The 17,792-nt window shown below is 42.0% G+C and overlaps 1 protein-coding gene across 1 annotated transcript; it reads right to left on the minus strand.

The window, feature by feature from the left end:
* Positions 1-10,175: 10,175 nt before the first annotated feature.
* LOC311126380 (serine/threonine-protein phosphatase 6 regulatory ankyrin repeat subunit A-like) lies at positions 10,176-15,117 on the minus strand (the record flags this gene model as incomplete). The annotated part of the gene is made up of 5 exons (XM_084200385.1): positions 10,176-10,216; positions 14,300-14,416; positions 14,622-14,713; positions 14,842-14,924; positions 15,019-15,117. Coding segments are annotated over 5 exons (432 nt in total), but the record flags the coding sequence as incomplete, so codon positions are not given.
* Positions 15,118-17,792: the final 2,675 nt, after the last annotated feature.

The raw sequence follows: 17,792 nt of genomic DNA on the forward strand, positions 1-17,792 counted from the left end.
CATGTTCGTCGTCAAACCCACTGGCTCCAGGCCATCTATAAATCACTGCTAGGCAAATCCCCGCCTTATCTTAGCTCATTGGTCACCATAGCAGCACCCACCCGTAGTCTGCGCTCCAGCAGGTATATCTCACTGGTCATTCCCAAAGCCAACACCTCCTTTGGCCGCCATTCCTTCCAGTTCTCTGCTGCCAATGACTGGAACGAATTGCAAAAATCTCTGAAGCTGGAGACTCTTATCTCCCTCAATAACTTTAAGCATCAGTTGTCAGAGCACCTTACCGATCACTGCACCTGTACACAGCCCATCTGAAATTAGCCCACCCAACTACCTCATCCCTATATTGTTATTTATTTTGCTCTTTTGCACCTCAGTATCTCTATTTGCACATAATCTCTTGCACATCTAGCATTCCAGTGTTAATACTATTGTAATTATTCTGCACTATAGCCTATTTATTGCCTTACCTCCATAACTTGCTACATTTGCACACACTGTATATATATTTTCTGTTGTATTTCTGACTTTATGTTTTTTTACCCCATATGTAACTCTGTGTTGTTTTTATTGCACTACTTTGCTTTATCTTGGCCAGGTCGCAGTTGTAAATGAGAACCTGTTCTCAACTGGCTTACCTGGTTAAATAAAGGTGAAATAAAATAAAAAATAAATAAAATAAAATATTTTATGGGTTTCTAAAATCGCCTATGGGAAAAATTAATGGTGGAAAAACGATTGGAACCATTTCCCTGTTTGACCGCTAGGTTTTATGGGTATTATCACACCTCCACTGTAACACTCTATAGAGGGGTTGGTTGTTTAGCAACAAAACTGGCATGCAACTATGGGGCAAAATAGACAGGGTTTGACTTAGACAACATGTAAACTATATTTAGTCTCTAAATGTTTAATGTGTTGATAATCACAAGTTTACTGGAGAACGGAGACCAAGTAGAGACTTTCGGACAAGGTGGATGATTGTATAATATAAGGCAGTTTATTCAGAGGTAAAGATATCTGAAATCGCGTGCACGGACCCGTTCGTCAACCTCGTAGGGAGATATCTGAGAGCGCGCCCAAAACATTGTGTGCTGACATTTTATACAATAAAATAAAGTAGGTTGATTCTAGTAGTTCTGATCTTCCGATTGGTCCTGATGAGTTGGTCGAGGTCATCTCCATTGCATTGGCTCTGAGTCGGGTTCTTTGTCTTCAGATGTTCCTAAGAGAAGGGGTTTTTTGTGTGTGTGTGCTTAACAATGATGATGTGTGTGTATGTGTGTGTATGTGTGTGTATATGTGTGTGTGTGTGTATGTGTGTGTGTGTATGTGTGTGTATGTGTGTGTGTGTATGTGTGTGTATGTTTAACGATGATGATGTGTGTGTGTGTGTGTGTGTGTGTATGTGTGTGTGTGTGGGGGGGGTGTGTGTGTGTATGTCCTCAGAGCAATAACTCGTGAGTTTGGGAGAGCTGAGAGACCTATGGCGTGGGTGTTGTCCATAGCCACCTGCTGATAAGGCCGACAAGATAGAAGTCTTTGTGCATTGTATTAAATCCCAAGGCCCAACACAAGATGGGTTATGCACAAGATTTTAGTCAGACCAAGCTATAACATAATATATTTACTACGACAAATCCCTCTCTTCACGTCTCCCCAGAGACGTGACCAAGTAACAGTAAAGAAGGAAAACTTAAGACGTGACACAAGCTAACAGTGTAATTGGCAAAATAGGGAAAACTTTATCAGAAGATAAAGTTTTGATTCCCCCTCTTCACGTCTCACAAGAGACGTGACAAAAAGCTTAAATGCTATTCATCATCCAGATATCCTTGGTCAGCATCGTCAATAGCAAGCAAAGGAAACATCTGACCGTTATCTGCAGGATGTGGATCAATAGCGGTGGTTATAATCCTGGTTGTCAGCGTCCGTATGCATGGAATGCAACAGCATCCACAAAGCACTAGAATTGCAGCAAAATTAAGATGGATACAAGTATAGAAGAAACAAGCGTTTTATATTTACCAAACGCATCCATCCAAGAGTCCCACATTGAAGTGTCCACCCCTGAGTGGCTCTTCATCTTACCATTAAGAGTTTGTAACCCTTCCAGGGCAATTATCAAACTGCCATCTGTGGCTGTATTGTTGGGAATAAAGGTACAACATTGTTCACCAAACATAGCACATACTCCTCCTTTTTCAGCCAGGAGCATGTCGACAGCAATACGATTTTGGAAAGCCATGAGAGAGGTTGCAGCCAACTGGCCATGCACCGCCTCAAAACCTTGTTGTGTCCAATTGCCTAATTTTTAACATTAATGTATGCAGTTAATTCTATCAACGTTTTTATTAATAGTACAACAGTCAGCACCCAAAAGGACGAGCCCCCAAAAACTGTACTCCATGTACCCATGTTCAAGGGCAGTTTCACAGACAACAAAGAGAGAGTGTTCTTATCGGCCTGTTATGTGAAACAATCCATATCAGTACAGTGCTCCTCATTAATGCATTCCTTCCAAGCTATTCATCACATACAGATCCAAAAAATAAAACCCAACAATTTTATGGTGTCACTCTAAACAGAGTATAATCACCCTTAAGAATAACAGGATATGGAAATTAAATCACAACATTTAATGTTAATAGAAAATAAAAATAATAATTTTAACCCTCTATTCCTCCCCTACACCTAACATGTACTGAGTTGGCTACCAGCCACCCAGGAATCCTTTACCTTCACATCAGGAAGAATAAACAATCACAGTGGTTAGTAAAAACATAAGGTAATAAATGAGCAAGAACTGAAAATAAATGCGTGTATGTATTTTACTAGGCAAAACATGGATCATCCAGCTTGGTCTCAGAGTCAGCAGCAGAGTCACCTGCATCATCCTGGGCCGGTAACAACAGCATCATACCTGACGCCTGCACCACTCCTACCACTGACCTCCTGAGACAAGGGACGATGCAAGCAGCACAACACATTAACAGCAAAAACACAATTACTAGGGTCAGAAATCCAGTAACCACCATAGAAGAGTACTCACCAAACCAGTCACTCAGCCAGGAAATAAGGCAACATCCACAAAGAACAAGTATACCCATAGAGGCCATAACTTCACCCAGAATAGTCACAACAATAGTTTTCCATTTACCAAATATGTTATCAAACCAATCGTTTATGGAGCTATCAATACCAGAGTTCTTAACCAGTTCGTTCGCCAGCGTGGTGATGGTCACTCAAGCGCTTTGGTCACAGGCCCGTCCGGTGCTATATTGTTGGAGATGAAAGTACAACACATATATCCAAACAGAACACAAACCCCGTCCCGCTCAGCCAAAAGCATATCTAAAGCTATTCTATTCTGCCATGTCATTAAGCTAGTTGCCGCTGTCTGCTCAGCTAATCCCTTTATTGCATCACGAGTGTAGTTTATAAATATTTTGCTGGTTATATTAAATATAATTTATCCAATCTACATTTTTATTAATTGTTGACCATCAGAAAATACTTGATTCAAACTCAGCTGCGATCTGATTGTGGATCCCATCAATATATATCCTTTCATCAAAGGCTCCCGGGAGGAGGTCCTACTTTCTATGTGACAACTCACCAATCTCTGACACGTTTGATTGTTTGCGTATGTAGGTGAGTTCACAATCAGTTATCACCACACATCCATCAGATGTCAGCACGGGCCTGGTTTTGGCTCCTATAATCCTCTTGCTGCAACAAAGAGGAGAGATTAGACTAGAAAAACAATTTAGAATCCCCTGTGACTTCAAACTGAGGCAACCCAGGTCGGGATGACTTTGTTATCGGGGGAAACAGATAGTGCAAGTTACCATAAGACTCTTTCACCACATTCCCAGGTGGCTTGCATGGAGGAAAAACCTGACAGAGAGTTAAAGCCTGTCAAGGGGAACGGAGTAGTTGTTAACCCTGGTTTGGCTGTCCCACAGGCAAAACAGTCTTCTTTAGACATAGTTGTTGCCGTATACTGAATCCATTCCAACCACAGGTTAAGATTTCTATACCCCGTTTCCACCTGTACTACTTCCTCCAGGTCTATAGTTTTGCACTATCTTTATCACAGCCCCGGTCTCACTACCTCCCTCAGAGAGGTTTACTCTAGAATTTCCCCTCTCCCTACGTCTAGCTGTCTCCTATGCTTTTTCAACTTGTGTTAGGTTAACTACCACTTCTGGCTGAAACAGGAGGGTCCGTGTGTGTTAGGAATATGGCCCCCACAATCAGACAGCTACCTACCGTCGGGAGACCTGTGAATCCCCACCCTTGCCCTGAGAACATGTCAGATGCCAGAGGCCAACCCATTGCTTTACCTTCTATCGAACTCACACAGGGATGATCAGACAGGGTAAGGGAATCTTCGTTAAGGAGGCAACCCCCGGACCATAGTGGTGATCGGATCTTTCTCCTAACTCTGTGTTTGTTCGTCAGGTGTAGCTGGTTTTGTACAGTGTGTGACATGCACCCAGATGGATCTCTCAGCTTTTCTGCTGGCAAAGGCAGTGCTTGGTAGGGCCCTTCCCGCCAGGCCTGATTCAGTCTCCTGGTTAGATAGAGTGGGTCACCTTCTCCTTTAGTTCACCTGTGGGGCACAAAACCTCTGACATACAGGTGTGGTTAATAAACTATCATACATGTTTTTTTAAAGTATTTTGTCCTCTCCTTCGTATATATTTAATATTTAATCCAACCATCCCCCTCTTTGACACATGATTTGGCCATGTGTCAATATTACCACCTACCTAAACAATCACTTTAGTTAATATCGGTATTTCATTATCCAATTGCCATTCCTCCACTCTTTCTTCTGTTATTTATGGTTCAAATCAAATATATTATTACCAAATTATAATCTTCTTCACAATTTTCACAGTACTATAAATTACCCTCAACTTAGTAAAATAAACTATGCTAAAATCTTCCTCTCATGCCTTTAGAATGTACTAGTGTGGATGATTAATTAACACCAGAATGTTAAAACAGAGTTCAGAGGCCATTGAAATCATTTAACGAACTGTTTAATCCCATAGTATACTAAACAATTACCATTATTCTAAATATTTCATAAATGTTAGTTATCCCAAGTGTTCATTAAGTCCTCATGACATTCATTCTCATAAGAAATCATATATACCCCAAACTCAGCCAAAACCTAAAAAAATCCATAAAATTCACTGTGTGCACCTTTAAGACCTATAACCCTTGACCTGCTGAAAACCCCCCAAAATTGAAACAAGGCTTTATAAACATCATACTAGGTGTGTTGTTTTTTATTTGAAAACCCAATTTGAAAAACAACCACAAATAGCCAGGCCCTAATTTGGTAGCTCACTTTTATGACCTAAATACGGCCTAACTTCACTACTGCTCCCCTAGCCCTTGGCAACATTCCAACGAGATGAGCTAATCTCTTTCTCCTGGTTATCCCCAGTCTTAACCCATCAATAATTGTTTGTATCATTCTAATTCCTCCTAACTAATCCATTAAACCACTCAAAATTCCTCGAGTATACTATGATTATTTAATTGATTACCCTAACTTTGCTACATGTGATCTCATCTCAAATGATCCATTTATCAATTATTTATTCAACCCCCTAGAAAAACCTGTCTTCCCTTCTATTGTTCCTGTCCTCCCTGTATATGTCATATTTGAGTTTTTAGCCAATACAATCACAGTTACATCAAATGTTCCCTCATTTAATGGTATTTTCTTCCTAATATAACTTCCCTAAATGAGATTAAATCCCCTGCCTTCCTCTACTATCCTTATATCATTACTGGATCAATGATAATAACCGTAACAACTATCAACAACAATTGTAATAACTAATTCACATTAAATTGTGTCTTTTTTCTGATTATGCTACAATTGTAGCCTATTTTATCACCCCAGTCCAAAATATAAGTTTATGTAACAAATCCATAACCCACTACAGGCTGGCGCCATTCCCCAGCACAACAGCCAATGCATACTTTCATCCTAACCAAAATAAATTATCGTTTCAAAATGGTCCATCTATCTTGTATTTCCCCGCTAACCCATTTCAGTTCGCTATTCAATTTATCTAACTGTTCTCTCTGATTATGCCCTAATTAATAAAACAAATACTTGCTATCGTTGATTAGCATACATTTAATGATGTTCCTACCATCCGAACTGTACTGTCTCTCACCCTCCCCTTGCTCCTTCGGGGAGAGAGCATGGTAACCTTATAACATATTTTCATAGACTTGTCTAGAATACTTCTATTTAAGCTATCTAATTCAACCTTTCACATCCACATAGTAATCTAGGTATATAGCCCCACTGCGAAAGCTTTGTCTACTGTCCCTACCTGTGTTCGAACCAGGGACATCGCCAGTCACTCCACAACCTCTACGATTCTCACAAAGTAAATACTTTCACGTCGCACATCCAGCCACGTCATCACCCCCGTCTAGCCAGCCCTTCCGTCTCAAACACCCTAGTAGCCTAAATAAAACACACTCTAACAGCGTTCTGCATTTTCCTCTATCATCGGGTTTAAGAACTAACGTAACAACATTAACTATTCTCTATTGCTGTAGTAACGTCTTGTTTGGTTCAGTTTATTTATTACGGAGTGTCCATAATACTATAATAATACATAATCGAATTCCCCTCATGCATACAGATTTCACCTTATGCCATTGAAATGCCAAATAAACCATAATAGTTCAATGGAGCCCCCTATTGGCTCTCCCCTACCTATACATTACTTCTACAACCACTTTAGTTATGGTCCGATTACAAGTTAAACCTTATCACATGATCAAACAACGCCACAACCTTAAACTCATATGGGGCGGCAGGCAGCTTAGTGGTTAAGAGCATTGTGCCAGCAACCGAAAGGTCGCTGGTTCTAATCCCCGAGCTGACCAGGTGAAAAATCTGCCGATGTGCCCTTCAGCAAGGCACCCAACCCTATTTGTTCCTGTAAGTCGCTCTGGATAAGAGCGTCTGCTAAATGACTCAAATGTAATGTAAAAGAACAACACCTCATAAGGAGTGCCCAGCAGGAGTCCAATTCCTATCAGAAAACATACATACAAACATTCAGACACTCCCAATCTCTCCCAGGGGGAAAAAGTTCTTCTTCACCCTGAGTGAGATTGTTGTTCCCATAAGGGTTTCTTCATTGTGTTGTCAGGATTGGTTCTCGCTGCTCAAATCAGCCCTGACTTCTGTCAGTGATCTAGAAGGAGTGGGGGCTGGTGTGCAATGAGTTAGATGGTGTCAGTGTGCGCCTAATTTACCTCTGACCTGGACTGAGTGTGAAGTAACCTCCTTCACTTCGTACGGTCCAGTCCACCTGGGTTCCAGCCACTTTCTCTTGTGGACTTTAACCCTCACCCAGCCTCCCACGTTTACCTTCAGTGTCAGCGTACTTCCCGACAGCTCCCCCTCTTGGGCCTTCTGCGCCTGAGAAGAGAGTGCTGCAGAAAATTCCGTCAATTTCTTCACATAATCAGTCATTTCTATCTGTTGCACATCAAGGGCGGGCATATGACCTCCCTCCCTTGGTGGACCTGGCATTACTCTCCCTGTCATTCGTTGTTCTATGTATTCATTGAATTTGGGTATGGTTATGTTTGGTCCTGCCATCTTGCTTTCTCTATCTTGGATGTATTATCGGTATCAAATACAGACTTATCTCATGTATGACACCCTCGCATATAAAGAGGCTAATTTATATAATTTGTAATGCAATTATTATCATAAGAATCAGAATTCCAGTCACATATACCAATGCAGTAATCTCTACACACAGCACACACCACGCTTTAGTTATCTCACGCTTGTTCTAGAATCATGCACAACTTCAATATCAGTCTCCCCAGTCCCCGGTTCCTGAAACCCTAGGTCAAATTCACTCAATTCCACAGATTGGTGTTCGGTCTCATAAGTCTCACTATAACTTCCCATCATTCATTACACGTTTAAGATATAACACAGACACGTTAAAATATAAAACACAGCAAATTCCACATAGATCTATACTATGATTCCACTATGCCTTCACATAGATTTAACTTCCACATAGATCTATACTATGATTCCACTATGCCTTCACATAGATTAATTCATATAAATCACAGTATGAGATATCTCATGTATGCCTTAATTCATTTAGGATGGAAATGTATTTAACAAGTATTCATTCTCACGCTCAGTACTACTGATCATAATTTGGTATTGGTCTATAATACAATATGCAAGATTTCGTTTTAACAGGCTCTGCATACCTTTTTAGAAGAGCGCGCTCTGATCAGGTTTCCTGAGCCAAGACGAATAATTGATTTCTCCAGGATTTTCAGGTCACTCTTCCGTCTGTTTTTTAGATCGATGATTTGCCTTTTCCTCTCGCACCAACTTTTAGATCGAATTAAAAACCATTCGGCACCACTCCCGCTCTATCCTGTATTTTTGATCTAGATATTCATTAAACTTGAGTTTTGGGACGGTAGTGGTTGCCATGGTTATACAGTTTTTTTTTTAGACTATCTTGGTGCACTTAGCCCGTCACTGGCCGAAACCAGCAATGTATTCTTGGCGCTGACTCAGACTTATCTCTGATGTCCCACCCTCGTACACAAAGAATGTTCAATACTTTTTTCTTAGGAATTATTTTGCAAAAGGTATTATTGTTTTTCAATTATTCGAATTATTATATATTTTCCCAAAAGGTATCAGAACCGCCCTTTTGGAACAATACATTAACAAACCCGAGCGCTCCCAAAACAATCATCAATTTAATCCCAGGAATTATTTTGCAAAAGTTATTATTGTCTTTCAGGTACTCGAGCTATTATATACTTTCCCAAAAGGTATCAGAATCGCCCTTTTGGAAGAATATATTAGCAAACTCGAGCGCTCCTAAAATAATTACCAATTTAATTTTGGGAATTATTTAGCAAAAGTTATTATTGTTTTTCAGGTATTCGAGTTATTATATATTTTCCCAAAAGGTATCAGAATCGCCCTTTTGGAAGAATATATTAGCAAACTCGAGCGCTCCTAAAATAATTACCAATTTAATTTTGGGAATTATTTAGCAAAAGTTATTATTGTTTTTCAGTTATTCGAGTTATTATATATTTTCCCAAAAGGTATCAGAATCGCCCTTTTGGAACAATATATTAACAAACTCGAGCGCTTCCAAAATAATTACCAATCTAATTTTAGGAACTAAGGAAATACCAACTTCCACAAGAGGGAACAAGTTCAAGTCAGCTTTTAGCGCAGCGGCTACATAACAAGCAAAATAGGACTCCGTGGTCCTCTTAAAAGTTATCAACTAGTTAGTCTCATGAAACGGCCAATCTTACACAACATTCAGGTTATCATTTCAACAATTACATTTTCATTACATATCAGCATCAACACACGAATTCAGTTTAAGTTCCTCACAGTACATATAGTTGAGTGCCACGTCAACCAAATTGCCCGACTATCTGAACTTGTATTTTTATTTTTATTTTTTGATTCTCCTCAAGGAGACTCCCAGTCGTTTAAACCATTCAACTGGCGTCTAGTCGGGAGAACCTTTTCTGGACTTGGATTCTCACGGAATTAACTCAACCCGACTATCTGAATCTTTTTATCAAGTCACCAGATCCTTCTCTTGTGGATCAAATAAAAGGGTCCATCGCTTGTGAACCAAAAACTGTAATAGGCTTCTCACTAGAAAGCCGCATTTCAACAGGAAAAAAACCACTGTAACTAGACTTCTTCTCTTAGAGTCACATTTCAACAGTAAAAACCTAAGATTTCAGATATCAACAGCAAAAAATAAAAGGGTCCATTTCTAGTGAACCAAACCTCTGTAAATAGACTCCTCACTAGAGAATCACAATTCAACAGGAAATAAAAGTCGGTCCTCCTCTTGTGAACCACTGTAACTAGACTCCTCTCTAGAGAGTCACATTTCAACAGTAAAAACCTAAAGAATTCAGATATCTTTACATATGTGCCTTTTGAGTCATAATAGATATGTTATAAATTTCACAGTAATCCATACTCACGCCCAGTACTACTGATCATAATTTGGGTTTATCCTACAATACAATATGCAGATTTTGTTTTAACAGGTTCTGCTTACCTTTGTATTGACGTCCGTTTAGATCAGTTTCCTGAGGCGAGCTGGATTCCCGGCTGCTCCTGCGGACAGGTCACCCGTCCTTTCAGATCCGTCTCTTACTTGTCTCCTGTCTCTATCAACTTTTATGGACCGAATTCAGAGTTAGAAAACCATCCTCTGCTACCAAGTTTGTTGATAATCACAAGTTTACTGGAGAACGGAGACCAAGTAGAGACTTTCGGACAAGGTGGATGATTGTATAATATAAGGCAGTTTATTCAGAGGTAAAGATATCTGAAAATAGCGTGCACGGACCCGTTCGTCAACCTCGTAGGGAGATATCTGAGAGCGCGCCCAAAACATTGTGTGCTGACATTTTATACAATAAAATAAAGTAGGTTGATTCTAGTAGTTCTGATCTTCCGATTGGTCCTGATGAGTTGGTCGAGGTCATCTCCATTGCATTGGCTCTGAGTCGGGTTCTCTGTCTTCAGATGTTCCTAAGAGAAGGGGTTTTTTGTGTGTGTGTGCTTAACAATGATGATGTGTGTGTATGTGTGTGTATGTGTGTGTATATGTGTGTGTGTGTGTATGTGTGTGTGTGTATGTGTGTGTATGTGTGTGTGTGTATGTGTGTGTATGTTTAACGATGATGATGTGTGTGTGTGTGTGTGTGTGTGTATGTGTGTGTGTGTGGGGGGGGTGTGTGTGTGTATGTCCTCAGAGCAATAACTCGTGAGTTTGGGAGAGCTGAGAGACCTATGGCGTGGGTGTTGTCCATAGCCACCTGCTGATAAGGCCGACAAGATAGAAGTCTTTGTGCATTGTATTAAATCCCAAGGCCCAACACAAGATGGGTTATGCACAAGATTTTAGTCAGACCAAGCTATAACATAATATATTTACTACGACAAATGCAAACATAAATACATTTGAACAATGAACTCGTCTCAAATACATTGTTACAGTTGTTGTTGGTTAGCTAGGTAGCGAATTTTAGTCATTGCATAGACATGATATCAGTCAAAACACCTCAAAACAAGACATGGTATCAATAACACCATACAACGAGCTGAAACATGCCATAGAGCTACGATTCCCCACATGGCAGCTTGTTGTTAGCTGAGGTACAGAATCATAACAAGATACACGACTTCCGGCCATCGATGCGCGAGCATCATTTTCGTGACGTCAGCCAACCCTTCTATGGCTCCTGGTCAAAAGTAGTACACTAGCCTACATAGGGAATAGGGTGCCATTTTGGACGAATTTATGAAGGTGCTGTCATAACCTTTGACCCCCATTTGACCCTACTGTACCTTTAGCCAACTCTCATGACTTCCCGGCCATATACTTTCTAGTTTGATATTACAGCATGAATAGCACATTATTTTACATTTACATTTACGTCATTTAGCAGACGCTCTTATCCAGAGCGACTTACAGTTAGTGAATACATCTTTTTTTTTATACTGCCCCCCCCCCCGTGGGAATCGAACCCACAACCCTGGCGTTGCAAACGCCATGCTCTATCAACTGAGCTACATCCCTGCCGGCCATTCCCTCCCCTACCCTGGACGACGCTGGGCCAATTGTGCGCCGCCCATGAGTCTCCCGGTCGCGGCCGGCTGCGACAGAGCCTGGATTCGAACCAGGATCTCTAGTGGCACAGTTAGCACTGCGATGCAGTGCCTTAGACCACTGCGCCACTCAGGAGCACAATTGGCCCAGCGTCGTCCAGGGTAGGGGAGGGAATGGCCGGCAGGGATGTAGCTCAGTTGATAGAGCATGGCGTTTGCAACGCCAGGGTTTGTTAAACAATATTACACAGTAATTAATATAATTGTAATTATTATATTATTAAATAAATAAATTAAATAAATAAATATTACACAGTAATTAATATAATTGAAGATTTAAAAATAAATAACATGTCTACCTTGAACTCTTTATTCTCCATCTCCTTGCAAAATCAGCACATTTCCTTGCCAAAATGAACGCGCATCCAGAGCGAAAACAAACGCAATCCTCCAGCACCGCTCCAGCGGTTTTTGATCAGTTTCAACGTTTATCAGTGATGACGTAACAATGCTGTACAGATTTGACGCACTTTCGATCTCGTGCTGATGCAACACTCTGTGTTGTTGAAAGCTCACGTATGGAAATCCTGCGAGTTGTAAACAAATTTAGGCTATTGTTGCCCTTAAAACTGTAATGTTGAGGACGCCATGAAAAATAAAATACATAACCCACACCGTTAGGCCAAGGTACATGCAATATTCATCACTTTGCCAATAGACTTCTTGTTCCTTTTTGTATGTAGCCTTTCTTTTGGGATTAGCACCACTGTCACCTAGAAATTGATACTGCGGTTGTCACATAAAACAGATAACCCATAGTTCATTATTAAATAACATAACTCATTTCTTTATTTTATTACTCATAAAATGTACAGCAATCTTCAGATACTGAAAGAATTCATGGGAGTTTCGAATTCAGTCACTATTTCATATGTACATGCTAGTTTCATCCTTTTAAAGAAAAAAAAGGACACGAAAAAACCTGTGAACCTCCTGATCCTGATTTGACGAACATAGCATATGTATTGTACATATTTCCAGTTAAAATTATTTTCAAAAAGAGACAAAAACGGGGGTTTGAACAAGCAATCACATAAAAGGATTGAGTGGTTTCATTTTTTTGAAGAAGTTAAGCAAGCAAAACCTGTCAAAATACATTGATTATAAGACCAAGACAAATAATATATATATTTTTTTTTCAACAGAAGAAAATCTAAATGCTGCTGTCCTACCATTGGTTTACAGTGTTTCTCCTCTCCAAGGGAGGCATGTTTTCCCCCTCGTATGCCTCGGAATAGTATCAGTGCTTTTCACAAACGTTGTAGTACTTAGTGTGCATCATTGTTTTCGCTCATACAGCTGCCCCTACTCTCCTAACCTCCCCTCAGTAACTAAAGAAGGCACAAAATGATGACATAAATATCACAAGAAAGAATACATGAATTAATAATTTACTTTCTAAAATATTTTCTAGAGGGCAAAGGACAGGTAGGTTTAATAACGCAAATGTAAAAAGTCCTGTCGCTCACATACAAATGCAAAATCTAAATGGCACCCTATTCTTTATAGAGTACACTACTTTTGACCAGAACCCTATGGCCCTGGTCAAAAGTAGTGTACTATAAAGGGAATAGGGTGCCATTGGGGATGGAAATTCTTTGAAATTACTCATGAGAGCAAATACTACGATTCTTTGGTTCCCACAGAGGGTCAGGAGCTTAAGACATGAATGATATTATTAAAATGTTTGTTCATAAAAAATAAATGATTTCCCCTCCTCCCACATGGATTACAGACAAGAGGCTAGGTGCGTTCTGACTGTCTTAGTGTGCGGATAAACATGACCATCACTCTCATAAAACTTAAATGAAACATCACTCCTTATGTTTTTTCTCAGCCCAAAACGCTCAATCCCATTTCTACTGTCAAAACAGGTTTTGAAAAGGCTTCTTCCACATCTTTTGGTCCATGTCTGTTTTTCACTCAGTGAAGTGCTACTATCCCCTTGGACTACAGGTTATTGCCGCCATAAGGTGTCCGTCTGTCTGTTGGCTGGACAGTTTCTACCGTTTAGGACCTTTGTGGGTAAAGGTAAAGGTGGGGTATAGCAGCAGCAGTTCCAGGTCCAAGTCCAGTATCTGCTGGAAGGACACCTGGTGGTACGAGAGGATGAGTGTGGCCAGCCAGCCTGTTGTGCCTCCCCCTCTCCCTCCCTCCATTTCTCTCTCTCCAACTGCGGGACTCTTAAGAATCCTGTGCGGACTGTCTCGGCTCGTGCCCTCCCAAAGCTGGCTGTGGTGATTTAAGACACGGTGTGTATGTGTGGATTTGTTTGTGGCCTCTGCCCCACTTCACTGTCCATCCGCCTGCCCTTGGCTCCCCTCCTGGGCAGCGACCACCACCCCCCTCAGTATGTCTCTGAGTCTGAGTCGTTGAGTTCCTCATCCTTGTAGAAGCCTCCATCGTGGTCGCGGTGGCCGATGTTGTTGAAGCTGCAGTAGGAGCTGTGCTCGCTGCGCAGCACGGGCAGGCTGTCGAAGGTCACACTCTTGGAGGGGCTGGTGGTGTAGTGGTTAATGGCACTGAAGGACAGGCTGGGCGCCGGGTTGCAGGGGGACACGGGCATCATGGTGGCCAGGATCAGCGCCAGGCAGTCCGCCACGTCTTTGTTGGGGGCGCAGGCCAAGGCAGGCGTGTAACCTGAGGGGTTCAAACAGAACAGCAGAGGGTCACTTCAGGAGCATCACCGTTTACTATAACACTTTTGGTGAAAAACATGAAATAACAGCAGGCTAGGAGATACAAAGTTAAGACAATAACCAAGCAGTGGACTAGAGAGAAACATTTGTGGACACATTGAGAAGAGAAGTACAGAAGAAAACGGTGTTAGCGTTATGGATCTTACCATTCTCATCGACTGCTAGCACGCTAGCACCCTTCACTAGTAGCTCCTGAACCACCACCGTCAGACCATTTCTGGCTGCAACGTGTAACGGCCTGAGGAGAAAGTACCGTCAGATTAGCCAGCAGCAAATGAGGATACCTCCCAAATGCCAGACTATTCCCTATATAGTGCACTTCTTCTAATTCTTCTGGCCCAATTAATACAGCTGAACCATACGTACGTCTGTAAGGCTGCGTTAGTCGAGTTGATGAGGTTCCTGTCTGTAATCTTCTCCAATATCAACAAGGCACTGGTTTCATGCCCCTTTAAAAACCAGAGTCAAACATGTCAGACCAAAATTTCAACCAGAGAGAGCCAACTGTTCAGATGAACGTCATCTTCATGTGGGGATGCTCACCTTACTGCAGGCCAGATGAAGAGCAGTGTTCTTGACTGCATCCTGCAGGGTGAGCTCTGCTTTGGCACTGCTCACCAACAGCTCTGACACAGACAGAGAAACATAAAGAAACTCAATTAGGAAATTAAGCGACTTATTAAAATGTAAAACAGACATGTTGAACTTAAGCCGGCTGGGCGAGGCAAAGCGGAGGAGAGGGGGCTGCGTACCGACAGCGTTGGTTTGTCCGTTCTCAGCAGCCATCATGAGGGAGGTCTTCCCGGAGGCATCGGGGGAGTTGACCTGGGCGTTGTGGCCTAGCAGCAGCTGAAGACACTCCACGTGGTCCGTGAAAGCCGCCGCATGCAGGGGGGTCCTGGAGAGAGAGGAAACTTATTTCACCGATATCATGTAGGACTGTTATAAACAAGTTTGTTCAATTAACCCTGTTTATACCATAGAAATATAAAATCACTAATAGATGTATTAAAAGTAATCTACAATCCCTCATCCAACCCCAGAGGTCATTTTATTCCCAAGACAACATTATTCTCCAGAAGAAAAGGACTTTGTCATGTGCTGTAGTTACCCGTTCTTGGTGTCAGTGGCGTTGACAATGGCCGGCCCCAGAGTGTCAATCAGCATCTCTGCAGCCCCCTCGTTGTCATTGATCACAGCACAGTGGAGGGGGCTGAACGAGTTGCCCTCGGTCTTGTGGAAAACCTCCTGTTCCAGCAGCACCTCTACACACGTGTCATGCCCTAGTGGAAGATTGATTCATACCGGAAAAAGATGACGTCGCTGCAGACCACAACAATACTCTCAGAGAAAGCTACACATCTGACAATGGTGAAGTCACAAAATATGTTTTAGCTACAACATATGCTATGTCAATCCCTGACAAAGTCCTGTTTCAGTGTAAGGTCCTCCACTGAGAGTCATAACCCCTAATTCTGTTGTAGTCTTGTTCATTCCCCCACATGGCTCCGTCCACACCAATCGAATGCTTTTCAAGCCACAAGAGGGAGTGAATGAGTGTACACTTCATGGAGGAGAGAACAGAGCTACAGTCCAGTTAGTCAGTATGTACCGTTGTATGTAGGGGTGTAACGATCCATCTACTACATCGATGTATCGATTTATATTCCTATGATCCAACTACATCGATCTGTGCTCGGCGAGTTGGCCTTTTGGACAACATATATCACTCTAACATCGTTTTAAAATGTAATAAATCGATTGTATCGATACTAGGAAATAACCCATTGGATTTAAGCACGTCAGACTTTATATGGATGTTTTTTCTTAGCACTTTTAATGATAAAGGCTTTAAACATTACTCGATTCAGTCTGCCTATCCGTGACGTCATCGCCCCACGCCAGCAGCAGCGCAAAGGCGCAAAGACAACAAAACATAGCATGGCGGACGACAGAGGAGAAGCCGACGAGCGAGAAATTATCAAGCCACCATTGCGGTCCTTACAAGAAACAGGAATCTAGGAAACTTCACCTGCACTGTCCAGTATCCAGGTATTTATTTCAGTCACACTGGTTGAATTTTTGGCTAAAAGGTTACTGAATCGATTTCAAGTCACTGAATCGTTTCGGATCGTATCGTTCTAAATGAACCAATATCGTCCTTGAATCGTATCGACAACCACGAATCGTGATACAAATCGAATCGTTACACCCCTAGTTGTATGGCCTGCCTAATTCAGGGACATGTTTACGGTGCTGAAGAGAGAAAATCAGAAAAGATCTAGTGTTCCGTTAGTCCAGTACGTACCGTTGTAGCAGGCCCAGTGTAGTGGCGTGTAGCCCTGGTTGTCTGTGATGACGGGGAGGGTCTCCACTGACTGGGCGGCGTGTAGGAGCCCCTCCAGCACCCCGATGTGTCCGGATGCCGCCACCAGGTGGACAGGGGTCCGCCCCTTACAGTCCCGAACCAGGAAGCTGACGCTGTGCTGCAGCAGGGCCTCCACACACTCCTCATGACCCGTCAACGCCTGGGAGGAAGGGCGGGGAGACAAGAATGGATTTGAATAACTAATAATCAATGATATAATAATGAATCATCAATTATTACAAATGATGTCTGGAGACAGGTCCCCCTACAGGGATGAATACACCACTACCCATGGACAACTACTTTTCTGAAGATAATATGTATATTTGAGCCTCCCCGTCTCTTTCTGTGTGTGAGCGTATACAGCCAGCTCTCCTCCTCACCCCTCTGTGTAGCGCTGTTCTGCCCCACTTGTCTTTGGCTTCTACGCTGGCTCCCTTGTTGAGCAGTGAGTACACACAGTCTGTGTGTCCGCTCAGCACCGACAGCATCAGAGGGGTTCTGATACACAAGACAACAAGGTCATATTACAAACTGGTAATAACCAGGCTGAGTCCCAAATGGCAACCTATTCCCTATATGGTACACTACTTTTGACCCGAGCCCATAGGGTTCTGGTTTAAAGTAGTGCACCAAGTAGGGCATAGGGTGCCATTTGGGACGTAGAACTAGTGTCAAAATCTCTTTATTTCAGGAATTGTATCCAAAACCCAATTGACTTACTGTCCATTCCCGTCTTGAACGTCCACTGGACTCTGGAGGTCAGCATTTCCAATCAGCAAACGCAAACACTCCGAATGACCGTTGGTAGCTAGAGGAGGATAAACAGAGAGGATATAAGAATGTGAGATGATTGACCATTGGTAGCTAGAGGAGGATAAACAGAGAGGATATAAGAATGTGAGATGATTGACCGTTGGTAGCTAGAGGAGGCTAAACAGAGAGGATA

This window comes from Coregonus lavaretus, assembly GCF_964263955.1.
Source record: "Coregonus lavaretus genome assembly, contig: HAP1_SCAFFOLD_172, whole genome shotgun sequence".
Classification (NCBI taxonomy): Eukaryota; Metazoa; Chordata; class Actinopteri; order Salmoniformes; family Salmonidae; genus Coregonus; species Coregonus lavaretus.